General features: G+C 38.0%; 2 protein-coding genes across 2 annotated transcripts; one reads left to right on the forward strand and one right to left on the reverse strand.

Moving 5' to 3' along the window:
• Positions 1–3542: 3542 nt before the first annotated feature.
• Positions 3543–7165, forward strand: TUA5 (tubulin alpha-5). Its single transcript, XM_010259330.3, has 5 exons — positions 3543–3826; positions 5023–5237; positions 5327–5526; positions 5650–6158; positions 6555–7165. The coding sequence occupies exons 1-5, from the start codon at positions 3714–3716 to the stop codon at positions 6865–6867; spliced, it is 1350 nt and encodes a 449-aa protein (XP_010257632.1). The 5' UTR covers positions 3543–3713; the 3' UTR covers positions 6868–7165.
• Positions 7166–10229: 3064 nt separating this feature from the next.
• LOC104597658 (ethylene-responsive transcription factor ERN1) lies at positions 10230–11707 on the reverse strand. Its single transcript, XM_010259329.3, has one exon. It carries the CDS (start codon positions 11538–11540, stop codon positions 10737–10739), a length of 804 nt encoding a protein of 267 aa, XP_010257631.1. The 5' UTR covers positions 11541–11707; the 3' UTR covers positions 10230–10736.
• Positions 11708–14438: the final 2731 nt, after the last annotated feature.

Genomic DNA, 14438 nt, shown 5'->3' on the forward strand with positions numbered 1-14438 from the left:
TGGTCGATCGATATCCTACACTAATCTTGATTTAGCTTTTATTATATAATAAACTTTGCTAAATCAAATCATGCATTCCACTCCAGAGTGGCCTACATATGTGTTCTGACCTCTCACCAGTCTTGCAATTCAATGATATTAAATCATTATTGGAGGGTTTATGATGGATACAGCCAAACTGCTTATTATGGAACCTATGCCCCCCTAGAAATGGTAGACCCCTCAGCACATTTTTGTCAAACATAGAGATCAAAGATTCAAAATTACATATCAGATGGTTTGGATTAAGGAGAAGAGTATTTTCTTGTCAACCCAAGGAGAATCCAACCACAACCCTTATTACCCTCTATCACACATACTTTGACTAAAAGCAAACACATGCCACAAGTTGTAAAAATTAAACAAACTTTTCTTTCTTTTCGCGACCTGAATTGAATCATGGGTACATTGGGATGCCTACACCAAGTAACTAGTAGAATATATATATATATATATATATATATAATGACTAAGTATAATTTAATTGGTCTCAAATCTTAATGAGATCCAATTTTTTTGAAGATCCGAATTTGAAAAAAAAAAATCGAATTGGTCCAATTTTATTATAACTACATAAACTCACAAACAGTCTTAGCTCCAATGCCGAATTTCTTAGGTGTCTCAGAGTTCATGTTGATTGAACACCTCACCATAAAATGTATAAAAAATGTAAGGTGCAAGTTACAATCATGCAGATCTATCGAGCTGTTAATCTTATTCATTCTATTTCTCGCAACCTATGGTCAGTCGGCATCCCTCCAAAATATGAGGGGTGGGATCTAGTTCGCAGATCTACAATTAATTTGAGGGTATTGGATTTATAGGATTTGTCTTGTTTTGGTTAGAAGTAAGACAAATAAATCAGAACCAAAGCAATAGGGGTGTTCATGGGTTGGGTTGGGTCAGTTTATTAGGGTTTTCCCAATTGACCCGATCTGGTCGGGTTACCTAAGGTAGAAATCGAAACCGACCCACTGATAGGCCAAATCAACCTGGTCGATTTGAGTCGGGTTGGGTCGGTTTCAGTTTTACTCCTGTACAAAATGACACTTAATTGAATTCTAATTATAATTGCCTAATGGGTTGTCTATTTGGTGTAAAATATTATAGAAAGTTAAAAACTAGGATAGATTGCCTAATGGGTCTTCTAGTTCTAGTAAAAGACTAGTTATAGAAAATTACTCAAACTAAGAACTACCGAACTAATCTTACTAGTTCGGTTCAGGTCGAATTAGTTTCGATTTTCACACAAGAAAACCGAAACTAACCCGATATATCGGTTTATATATTTGCCCAACCCAAAACCAACTGATACTGATGAAAACACGGCCAACTCGAATTAGGTCGGTTTAATCGGGTTGGACATTCTTATGAACAGCCTTACAAAGCACTGAAGTCGAAAGGGGAATACAGGTTTCACTTTCAAAGTATTCAAAAAATCACCTATTTAGAAAAAAAAATGATGCCGGAAAAACATGATACTGAAAAAACTTATAATCAATTAAGAATTAAAAATCAATCAGATTGATTTTTTTGAAACATTATAATTATTCAAAGCCTTTCGAATATCATGTATTTCTATCATCATAGATTTTCCCTTAAAAGAAGTAAGAATATGAGAGTGGATAGTTCCCAGTTCCCAAGGGGGGACAGCCTAGCCATTTTCAAAAAAAATAGCAGCAGCAGCAGCTTCCACTTGCTTCTATTTATTCTCCTCCCCATGTGCCTGCCTTGTCCCCTTCTATCACGTCACATGCTGTACGATCGTATTATTGAACTGATGAATAAATGAACATACTAACTAGATAACTCCTCTACTGACACAAAATAAACCCATCCCATCGCAACTAGTTCTTTGGGTTCTTTACAATTATTGGGTTGGAATTGCTTAATACCAACCAAAATGAAACGACCCGAGTGAACCGGGTTAAGCCCATGCATTGGTTAGTATTTTGCAAAACGATTAGAGGTAAAAATTGATCGAGCCTTAATCTAACTATCTAGGCTTAAATTCAATTAAGCTCAATTCAAGTTAGTACCCATTTGGCTTGTGGAAATAGAAGTTTGGACTCAGAATTAGAATGGGCTATTTTGATTTCAACAGTTTGGTTGGGCGGAATTGAAATCCCCGTTCCTACAAGAATGACAGTCTTCAATTTGAGGGAATAACTATTCACTGTTCCTCCTTTGGGAATGAAATCTCATTATTGTCTGAACCAAATAAATTATGGGAATAGATCATTCCAATCCCGATCTCAAAGGATTTCAATTCCAATTCCTACTACAAACCAAACGGACTCTTAAATGCTAATCAAATTTGAGTCTTAGGTTAAATTTGGTAATTATACAAAAAAAGAACTCAAACTTAGATATACATATATAATTATATATTAGTTGAACTCAAGGTTCAAAGTATCGATAAGGCGTATCAGCCAGTATCAATCATTTTTTTTTAACGTTTACTGTTTTTTTCCCGATTTTGGTTCAGAGGGGCCAGTTTAAGTCCCGATTACCTTCTGAACCAGGCCCTAACCCAATACAATTTCTGTAGGGGCGTATTAAGAAGGGCCCAATATGATACGTATCTATTGACACAGGCCAATACATAACAATTTTTTGAACCTTGGTTGAATTGAGCTAAGTCATACTAAAGTTAAACTTGACTCGGTTCAATTGCACCCTAAAGTTGGTTCATTTTCAATTGGTTCTGATTTGTATGAATTCGGATATGGTCCTCACACCGTCTGTACATTCTTTTGCGGCCATGCATTGAGGAGTGACATCTTCATATTTGTATATTTTTATTCATCGGAGATATTCCCAATGCACAGTTGCAAGGGGATGTGAGGACCAAATCCAATTCGGCTTGTATCCCCCTGACATGGTTGTGTTCCCTTCCTTTTTTTTCTTTCAAACAAAACACAGCTTAATTGGTTTCACCACGAACCGGGTTGAACCCGACAAAACCTTTCCTTCGGTTCAACTTCTGAAGATGAAGCCACAACCGCCCTTGATTGTTATCGAAAATCGTTCATGTTGATTCTTCTTCTTCTTGTGTGGATTACCAGGTGGAGCTTAGCTGTACCACTGCTCTAAGGTCCCGCTTTCACGTGATCCCTTACCTGTTTTGACAAAAAATACCCCCAATTTTCCCTCCTAATTATAGAGATGCATGTCGAAACGTCCTTGTAATTTTTGGAGTAAGATATTGCAATCTGGTTGGGGAACGACACCGAACAGATAAGCATTGTTCATGGCCGACGAAGTGGCGTCCGACAGTTTTTGGTCGATTACCTCTAATACCCCAGCAAATGTACACATATTACAAGATTATTCCGGAAGTTAAGGCCAAAACTGAGAAAAGAACGAAAAGGGTATTTTGGTCATTCAGAAGCGCTAGAAAAAAGCGACAATCTACCGACCTGTGGGGCCCATGATAGTTGGCGCCAAGGGAGGTGGCGGGGCCTCTCCGTCGGATTTAAAGATTTATGAAATGTGATTAAAGCCATAGGGACAAAGCCATAGGGCTACCGATTTTTTTTCCACCGCCTCGTCTCTCTTTGGTGCTATAACATAACGGTGATAAGAGAGAGAGAGAGAGAGAGGGATTTCGTTATTATTTGGGGAGATTGAGGGATTGATACAGCGAGAGAGAGGGAAGAGAAAGGGGAAAAATGAGAGAGATCATCAGCATTCACATTGGACAAGCGGGGATTCAGGTCGGGAATTCTTGCTGGGAATTGTATTGCCTCGAGCATGAAATTCAACCCGATGGGATGATGCCTAGGTAAGTGAATTCTGTGTTCTTTTCGAAATTCGAACTTTCTGTTGTTATTTGAAGAGTTTTGTACCTGAATTAGGTTGGTTTTTTTCTTCTTTTTTTTTATTTTGCTGATTTTATTTACTTATTAATGGTGCTTACGCATGTAAAACGTGTTTTCCAAAATTTTGCACCTGGATTTCATTCATTTGGCCCTTTTTTTGTATAATTGTTGAATTTTATAGTCTTACTTGTTTGAATACATTCAGATCATGGATATATGATATTATCTTGATTGATCGATTCAGATCGTGGATGTATTTTGATTGATCGATCAAAAAAGTATACAATCAACCCGATCAAATTATACATAGTCTAGTTTTATTGATCTGTTCTTTTATTTTGAAAGTTGTTCCATTTTTTTGTTTGTTATTATGTTGAATTATTGTTTATGAATGGGTTTATTGATTTTCTTTTTAGCTAGGAAAATTTTCTATATGCATTTGGAGCGTAATTGCTTGATCTATATTCATTTTGTTCCTTAGATATTTCTAGAATTGTTTTCTCATATTTTTGTACTATTTGATTCGTTGTTTATATGAATTTTGTGGTCCTCATCCATGAAATAAACCGAATGTGATTTTCTCGTCCTGGTCTGACTGAAACGTGCATTTTATGAGTTTAAGAGCGATAGATCATTAGGACATTATTACCTGTTTTCATTCTTATAAGGGTATTTTTGTCTTTCTATTTTTCATGCAAATTTCGGTATTTTCATTTTACTGATTTGTGTTTTTCTTTGAAAGTATTAGGAACCATGGTTCTTGCCCTACTGCAATTTTGTCCTAGTTCTTCTTCGCAGTTTTTATTTTCAAGTTCGTCCTGCAGAATTTTCATTTTTTTTCCGCGAATTCTATGCTTTTGTTGCGTCCACAACAAAAAACAAAATTATGATTTTATTATTCGTGAATTTGTTATCTTCTATTGCCATTGGAGATGGTTCTAGTGTGTACTGTCTGGGATCAATTCAGTAATTTTAAGAATTCTAATGTTTTGGGACCATTTATGTGGTAGAGCTTGAATTTGGAAATGTTATATAGGCATTCTATTCCATAATATCAGGTGGAGTTCATCCACAGCCCACAGGGGAAGTAGTCATTCAAATTCCATTGGATTCAGTGCAGTTTTACAGTTGAAAATCTTACAAGTTTCTGTCTTTGCAGTGACACTTCAGTAGGTGTTGCACATGATGCTTTTAATACCTTCTTCAGTGAGACTGGTGCTGGAAAGCATGTGCCTAGAGCTATATTTGTTGATCTGGAACCCACAGTCATTGATGAAGTTAGGACTGGGGCCTACAGACAACTTTTTCATCCAGAGCAACTTATTTCTGGCAAGGAAGATGCTGCTAATAACTTTGCAAGAGGGCATTATACTGGTAAATTACCATTCTTCAAGTGTTACAATTGCGCCCCTTTTACCATGTTAATTTCAATGACTTAAAGTGGTTTAGATTATCTTTTGCAGTGGGGAAAGAGATCGTAGATCTTTGCCTCGACAGGGTAAGGAAACTAGCCGACAACTGCACCGGTTTGCAAGGTTTTTTGGTATTTAATGCTGTTGGTGGTGGCACTGGTTCTGGTTTGGGCTCTTTGCTCTTGGAACGTTTATCAGTGGATTATGGGAAGAAATCAAAGCTTGGATTCACCATATATCCTTCACCTCAGGTACTCATCATACCACTGAATAAAGCCATCTTATTGATGATTATATGTGTCTAGAAGCCTCTTGTTATTTGCTTTATCTATCCATGTTCAACTCAGATTCGGTTCTATCACCTGTAACTGCAGGTTTCTACAGCAGTTGTGGAGCCCTACAATAGTGTGCTTTCCACTCATTCCCTTCTTGAACACACAGATGTGGCTGTTCTTTTGGACAATGAGGCTATTTATGACATCTGCCGCAGAGCCTTGGATATTGAGAGGCCAACCTACACCAACTTGAACCGCTTGATATCTCAGATAATTTCTTCTTTAACTACTTCCTTGAGGTTTGACGGAGCCATCAACGTTGACATTACAGAGTTCCAGACGAACCTTGTACCATATCCAAGGATCCATTTTATGCTTTCATCATATGCCCCTGTTATCTCAGCTGAGAAAGCATACCATGAGCAGCTTTCAGTTCCTGAGATCACAAATGCAGTCTTTGAACCATCAAGCATGATGGCCAAGTGTGACCCAAGGCATGGGAAATACATGGCCTGCTGTTTGATGTATCGGGGAGATGTCGTTCCCAAGGATGTCAATGCTGCAGTTGCAACCATCAAGACCAAGAGGACTGTTCAATTTGTTGACTGGTGAGTGTTCATTTACACACACACATGCACCAAGGTAATGTCGTGTGCGACATATGGCACACCTTATAATGGAAGGGCAGACCTCCAAAGGGCCTTCACCTTCCAGTCCACCAAAGAACTAACCCACGGTTGATGACAGTGCCATCCAATCTACTGTATTCTATCCTGTGCTTAATGGTAGTTTGTTTATCCATAATGGAAAAAAAAAAGGATTGTTCTACATAAAAGATCCCTTTGGTATGAGCAACCACATGATAGGTTCTAAACCTTGGTGTGTGTCTTGTAGTCAGAGTGGATAGAGGAATTTTGTAACTATTGGCAACTGTTAGATAGTTATATCATCTTTCATATCCTCTGTATCTTGACTAGAGATATTGGCTTCGGGTGAAATTTCAGGTGTCCAACCGGCTTCAAGTGTGGGATCAACTATCAGCCTCCAACAGTGGTCCCTGGGGGTGATCTGGCCAGGGTACAGCGTGCTGTGTGCATGATCAGCAACAATACCGCAGTGGCGGAGGTGTTTTCACGGATTGACCACAAATTTGATCTCATGTATGCCAAGCGGGCATTTGTTCATTGGTACGTTGGTGAAGGTATGGAAGAAGGGGAGTTCTCAGAAGCCCGTGAGGATTTGGCTGCTCTTGAGAAAGATTACGAGGAAGTTGGGGCAGAGGGTGTCGATGACGAAGAGGAAGGTGAAGATTATTAAAACGGTTTTCTTTTTCAAAGCATTCAACCACAACCTATCTGGTCTTCTATTTTTCTTGTTTATCTCTCTGTGTATTATCTTTTCATGCTTATAAATCTTTTTGAATGTCTTGATCTGTGGTTCTAATGGTTTGGGGCTGCAGTGATTTCTGCGAATTCATTTGTCAATTGCATCATTTCCCTTCAATTTTGTGGCCTTCTTTTTTTTTTTTTCTTATTTTTTCACTGGGTTGTTTATGTTATTATGGAAGCATCCTTGTATGGATAAATAGAATGTTTAGATCTTAGAGGACTCAAAATTTCTTGTGTAGATGCTCTACTACACCCATATTTTCATTGATGTCCCCCATTTAGTTACACATCAAAGAGAATCATCGTCTACCGAAAAAAAAATCAAATAGATCATGCATCTTTTGACTGTTATCCCAATCAGGTTCAAAGCATCGCAATATCGCATTGGTATTGCAAAATGCAATCTGTATCAGCAAATTGATCTAAAGATGCGTAATGGGAATTGAGAACGTTTAGGAAATGCATGGACACGGTGTATCTCTTAAGGCCTTTTTTTTTTTTTTTTTGATGATATTGGAAAGGTATCAAACCCGAAAAACTTTATAAATTCTACTAATAACACGGGCCGACAGGCAATTTTTATGGACTGCCAACAGCCCCATTGCTGAATTGGTCGCATGGCATGGCATCGACAATTAAAATATGCACCATATGCTTGGGGAATAAATGCAAATCTCATTAGCATTTAAATTAACATTAATTTTTTTTAATTATATGTTTAAATCGTCTAGTTTATTTGGAGTATTGAATTGTTAGCTGTAGCCATTGTTACTCATCAATATCAAATTGCCATCGATTGTTACAGATCAAAATCGAACTATTAAACACTACAGACTGGTATGATTTGGCATGGGTGGAAGAGCCTAAATAATATAGTAATTATAGTACGCCACATGTCCCATGTGTTGTCCCCTTTACTCGTGAGAAAAGGATAAAAAAAAAATGAGGAAAAAGAAAATCTATCATTGTTTTTACAAAGCCCAGATTTAATTGCCTTCTGCAGTGATCTGGTCTTGAGGGACGGAGATGCAGTATAATTTGTCACCTGTGGTGTTCAGTGAGCAAGCAGGCTAAATAAATTTAGGCAAGTCTAGCTCACACTGTCTAGGTTGATACAAATAATATATGATTTAGGGTTCGACTATAATACTGGAAAGAGTGATATCCGAAAAACTTGTGCCAATCGATCGGTAAAATTCACTGATGGAATTTGATCAGTAAAAACTCTCTTTGAATGCCATGTCTTTCCGGCATCATAAATTTTTCACTGCAGCTCATCTGACGAGAAATCGGCTTCATGACCTTCCGAACCCGGGTGAAGGCTGGAATTGATCGATTCCCATTGAAACCTTACCAACTGAATCAGTTGGAACCTTCACTGGCAACTGCTGGCCTGAAAGAAGAGGATTCAAATATTTTTCTCCCCCCGCCCCCCAGAAGAAGAATCCATCCCCCGTTGTCAGGTATAATAATAAAATAATTCTCCAAATAATTTTTTGCCTAGAGATTTTGTAAAATAAAGAGAAAGTTACAGGTGATGAGCGCTGGGTCCCCCCATCACCACCAAAAAAAAAAAATCTACAGGTTTTTAATTCTTTGAACAAGCTTCTACGTCATTCTTTCAACTGCTACCTGACATTTGAAATTCATAGCAAGACGTGGCTCATGTCCTTCAATAGACTTTGTTTATGTTCAGATTCTTGGTTTATGTTTTGTTTATTCTGTGTGCTGTAGGTGTAGGCTGATGAAAAAGCTAAGGTTTCCTGAAAGGGTGGTGGATTCACTGGATTGGGTTGGCCGGTTGGGTACTGAATTGTGGGTTCTGGAACAGATGAGACTAGAGTGGTTGCAGCTTTGGGTGCTCCGACTTGACAACTGAATTTGCTTAATTATAACTACAACCAGCTAATGATTCTATGAAAAACATTTTGTAACTTAATATAATGAAAGGTGTCAACAACTGCAGAACTAGTAACAATTAATTGATTGGTGTGGTTGGAACTTTGAAAGCTCCACCACAACTAGGGCTGTCAAGAGAGTCAGAAAATTCAATCCGACCCGAAACCTGATATAATCCGAATCTGATCCAAGACCCCAGATAAAAGGTTCAAAGTATTGTTATGTATCTCGGTTGATACGTATCGTTTCAGGACCCTTTTAATACGCTCCTATAATAGGTGTATCGGAGGTCTGACTGGTTCAGGGGATGGAGGGGTCCTAGATCGCTCCTTTGAATCAATTTTAAAAAAAATAAAAAACAAGTATCGAAATGCCCGATACACCCCTACCAACGTATCAATATTTTAAATTTTACCCAGATACAATTGGAATTATGGGATTAGATAGGATTGGAATTTAAATTTTAAATAATTAGGTTGTATTTGAAGGTGATCTGAATCTGAATCGATTACAGCCCTAACCCCCAAATTAAAGATTTAATTAAATGAGTAGTTAATACTTGTCCATAAAAAGTCGATATAAGGTGGGGTATGAATTGATGTAGACAGGCAAATTTTCCAAATTCAGAGATTAGGTAGAGCCTATGTCAAAGAAGGAAGCTCTGTACTTTTGTTGGATCGTAGTAAAGAGGGAATTTTATCAATAAACAGTGGCGGAGAAAGATGGAAAAGGGCTACTTTGTTGATGCTACTTCACTGTGAAAAGACATAGTGAGGTGGAGAAACACATGGATGCATTTCAGCTTATCTCTTTGGTAAAGCAAGATTCTCTTTTTGTTTTTTCTTTGTTTATATGGGATAAAGGCTCTATGGGGATTGGACACTCTTATTATCTTTTCTCTTTCTTTTGTTTCTGTTTATTTGTTTGTGTGGTAACGTGGCTCTGGCCCCACAAAGGCTTTAGTGGATTGATGGGGTTAGAAATAAAGCTGCAACTTGGGTGGGTTTGTGGGATCGGGCCTGATGGCTGATTCTGTCTCAATTGGTTCACCCAATTCCTCAAGTCGGATACCCGATTAGGGATTCATGTAGGGCCCATTGGCACAACACCCAAAGAGCTTGCATTCCAACAATATAAGTTGGAAGCTGTATTTCCTCAAAGGGAAAGATACCCATTGACCATCTACCCAGACTACATTGACATACGCCCTTGGCTGATGAGAGTCTGACAAATCTCTTAACCCCAATCTCATTTTAGTATAATTAAACAGGATGATAGAGATCTCCTTGTTGTTTGGCTTCTCTAATGGCATAAATTTGCAGGGTTCTATGGTGAAAGACCACCATCTTTTATTCTTTTTCCTCCATTTGAAAATTACAAATACAAGCAACCTTTTATGACTTGTAAGGGCGCTTTATATGTTTTGACAGTGGAAGGTGACAGAAATTCTTTAATACCACAAGACAATAGAGCTGGCCATTGGATGCCTCGTAGAGATCACCACCTATCTCATGAGTTATGACGCATTCCATTGACCAACTGGGACACACAGAATGGTTTCAAATTTCAATTATGGAACTTCAAATTCAACGACCACTGCACAATCAGACAGCTAACCTAATTACAAACAATGTTAAAGAGACCTTGATGCAAGAGATCAATGTCATCCTACAACAGGTTTCTTTGATTCTTTCAAGGTTTTTATGGGCGCTTTTTTATTTTAATTCCAAGAAAATTTCCTCAACTAATAAACGGGGCCATCTCAAAACTGTTGTGGGAATGTAAGAAATTTAATCCAAAGAACAAATTAAAAAACGTCTATATCCCGTTCTTGCATCTTCTGTAACCAATCTCAGAAGAGAAACAAAGGAGAGGAAAAGAGGAGATGTTGACCAACCATTAAAAGGAGCAAGACAACTGACAGAGAGGAGGAAGATCCCACAAAGTATCACTAAGATCATGAACTGTCTCTTGCACCCCATTCATCGGATAGAACGACGACATCTGTTTTTCAACTTTCAACCTTTCAAATTCTGCCACCTCTGATTCCGATGCCTCCGGCAAGCCAACATTCATTGGAAAATCAAACCCATCTTGGGTGAAGGAGAACTGATCAAAAGAGGAGCCAGTTGCCCATGAGAGATCGGATTTTGATGAATCCAATTCGTGTTCTTCACCACTACAGTTGCTCAAATCTGGTCTATATGCATCATTACAAATCTGGGTCTCATGTATCTTTCCAAAGGAGGGAGAATTTCCACCTCTGTCACCATTACCAGTACTGCCACCTGTGCTGGTATAAGTTGTGGCTGTGGAGGTTCCTTCGGTGGAGGAGGGATTATGAAGAGGTGGTTGTTTGACGACAGCTTTTTTGTTGTTGAGGAGATTCCGAATGCGTGAAGCGAGAGGGGAATTGGAGGAGACATGGGTGATGAAGTTGGTTCGAGTATTGGATCCACGAAGCAGGCAGGCGGCCTCATCATATGCTCGGGCAGCTTCTTCTGCAGTCTCAAACGTTCCGAGCCACATCCTGATCTTCTGTGTTGTGTCCTTGATCTCTGCAACCCATCTCCCAGAGGGCCTCTGTCTCACCCCAACAAACTTGTTGTTGGGATTAGTTCTACTTCTCCCCTTAATTCTGCTTCCTTTGCCAACTGAAACCTCCCCATGCTCATGTTTCCGTTGTTGGACGTGGAGCTCCATTGGAGATCTGTTCAAGATAGAAGTTGATTGTGACAAGAGAGAAATGGGTCTGATTTAATTAACAAGCAAGACAAGAGGAATGAGTCTCTCTAGTTATTATAATTGTGGCTATCTGGTCCTCATCCACCCACATCCCTCTGGCTGCCCAAGGGAATTTATGACTGAGTTTCCTTGAGGTAGGTGTTTTCGTGTGTGTGCTTGTTATTTTATGCAACCTTTGTCTTTTAATTATCCCACCTTATTCTATTATTCTCTTTTTTAATATATAGTTTCTGATTAAGAATCACTGCTTGTGTCAAACTCAAACATGAATCATGTCCTTTGATTAATTTGTTTCTATTTCTATACAAAAATGTCGTTTTTGCCTTTGCCCTTCACGGTAGTTCATGAGTCATGACTAACAAAAGAATAACAATGACGACTTCTGACCCTGTGCCTTATCCAGATCAACGCACTTAACATTATTTTGCTGTAAATCAACCATTTTCTCTAAATGACATCAAGAACAAAGGGTTCTAATTCATTAAACCAAAAGCTCCCTAGTCCCACCCCATCAAAAGTCACAGCCATAGAGATTCCAATACATCAGAGAAAGCTATAAGTAACCAAACTGTGCTAATTAAATGGGAAGTTCGATCACAGTTTTTAAGGTGATGAGATTGGTGTTGATCTTTGAGGAGCATTAGAATTAGGATGCAATTGAACTTCATCAAAGTTTGGGTCATTCCGTAATCCTGCTAAATAAATTGAAACTAATAACTAGTACAACAAAAGTACTGAAACTATGGGCATTATAAGAGAACATCTTCCTCAAAAGCAAAAAGGTGTTAGCGTGTCAATTCTGTTTTTTCATAATATGTCTACATGTATAGCTTTCACACAGGGCGTCAAAGGAGTCCTGGATCCTTATATGAGAGTCCAAAGGCAGAATATCCCATTGTGCACGCCGCGTTGGATAAAACCTTCTCTCACGTCATCATACTCATTTATTTATTATTTCTCTCTCTTATTCAATCGGGTTTTCTCTAACCCTTCTTCGTTTCCTTTTGAGGTGAGAGTTGAGACGAGGGGGAGCGCCTGGTGAGGTTCTTCCTGGATCTTTCATAGAACATAAATCCATAGACTTCAATAAATAAATAAATAAATTGGGTTAAAAAGTCACATTCACTAGACCAGAGGGTGGTTTCAAAAGAAAAAAAAAACATTTTGACTATTGGAGGGCTAAAGGGCTTAAAAGCTGTATGAATTGGCAAGATACATCTCTTGGTTGTAGGCGAAGGTTTGAATCTGACCTTAAAAATAGTTCCCTCTCTCTCTCACACACACAAAGAGAGTCTTCAATGCAATGAATATATCGAGTCAAACAGTTCTAAATTCTGGATAAACGGAGCCTTGTTTCTCCTCCCCCTCCTGAGGTTTCCGGTTGGAAAGAAATGTCTCTTTTGCAAGTCCTTGGATTCACATATGTTTAGCGCATGCATGACCAGAACGGGACATGACCAAAAGCAATTTTGTTGTGATGTTGTCGACCGGCTCATAATATCAACTCAGCATCATGCTCACAAATCGACTATTGACCCATTTTTCACAAGAGTATTTTTAGCATCAAACTAAGATTCAGAAGGTCGGTATAGAAAGAATATAGGAAAGGCAGTTTCATCATTCATGAGACCCATCACGAAACACATGAATACAATTGAGGAAGATGCAACACAGCAGCAACAGGAAAGTACACATAAAATTCAAAAAAAAAAATAAAAGAAAAAGAAAAAACATTGATTTATGGCATTTTTTTATACCAAAAAACTCAGATGGAATAGGCATGATATCAAAAAATAAAAGTATAACAAAGACATCCTTTGATAGTTTACATGAAGTAATACGCAATCAGCTCTAAGTATATAACATCATAATTTTACCAATAAATATTCAAATTTCTAAAAATTAAGAATCAATATTTAAAAAAATTGCACTTCACATATAAAATAATAGATTTATACTACAATGTTTAGCTAGTGTAGATTACACATAAGTGCATAACACTAAATTAAATAATATTAGGATGAAAACACATTCATTTTCAAGTATACGAAGGACTTGCTGAAAGATGGATTGCCAAGTGTTTGTTCTTGTCTAAAATAGAAGATATATTGCACACAAATCGCAGGTTATGGCATTACTCTCTTGCACAACACAAAATATAAGCCATGGGCTCAGTTGACAAATACAAATATACACAAATATGTATAGTGCAAAACCTTGCGTTTTGTATTATTTGCGATGGGGACCATTAGAATTAACGCCAACAACAATGACAATTAATGCAACGAAGACCAAAGTCGTTAATTTATAAAACGGACTCTCTAAGAAATGAAAATTTGAATGGATTTCCTTTAGCTCATGAATAACTTCTATAATATTATCCTAAACATACCGATCATATTTAATTTAATCCACAACAAAGAAAATACAAGAACACCCTTACAAGTTACAACACAACCTGTGATTCTGTTCAAGTGTAGAAGGCAAAATTAAACAGGGACTCCTGTAAGGCCGAGACCAGACCACTTTAGCAACCACCGTTAGAAACGGAGCCTGTCATACTATTTACATTACAATCCCAAGTTCCCAACTCCCTGGAAGTTATGAAATATGATTGCAGCTCAATCATCTTATAGTTTTAGCGCTATAGCCAAGAAATAATAGTAGAGAGTTGGTCATGGTGTGGTCTCACTTCTCCGTCTTGAATTAATAATCCCCTAATCCCCTGCTGTATCATGAATTATCAAATGCCAAACAGTTACACAGAGGGCAAATTTTGCATGCAATCTGAATTCTGTATTGAACAATGAATGCCATAACGGACCCTGCCTCACAAAAAAAAACGTTAAAGAAAGT

This window comes from Nelumbo nucifera, chromosome 7, assembly GCF_055504915.1.
Source record: "Nelumbo nucifera cultivar China Antique chromosome 7, China Antique-T2T, whole genome shotgun sequence".
In the NCBI taxonomy this organism is placed as follows: domain Eukaryota; kingdom Viridiplantae; phylum Streptophyta; class Magnoliopsida; order Proteales; family Nelumbonaceae; genus Nelumbo; species Nelumbo nucifera.

Bases quoted from the DNA above. Each gene is read 5' to 3' on its own strand.
- TUA5 (XM_010259330.3), top strand. From the start codon at position 3,714: ATGAGAGAGATCATCAGCATTCACATTGGACAAGCGGGGATTCAGGTC. The intron at 5,238-5,326 runs GTAAATTACCAT...TATCTTTTGCAG, and splicing joins TGCAAGAGGGCATTATACTG to TGGGGAAAGAGATCGTAGAT. The intron at 5,527-5,649 runs GTACTCATCATA...CTGTAACTGCAG, and splicing joins CCATATATCCTTCACCTCAG to GTTTCTACAGCAGTTGTGGA.
- LOC104597658 (XM_010259329.3), bottom strand. From the start codon at position 11,540: ATGGAGCTCCACGTCCAACAACGGAAACATGAGCATGGGGAGGTTTCA.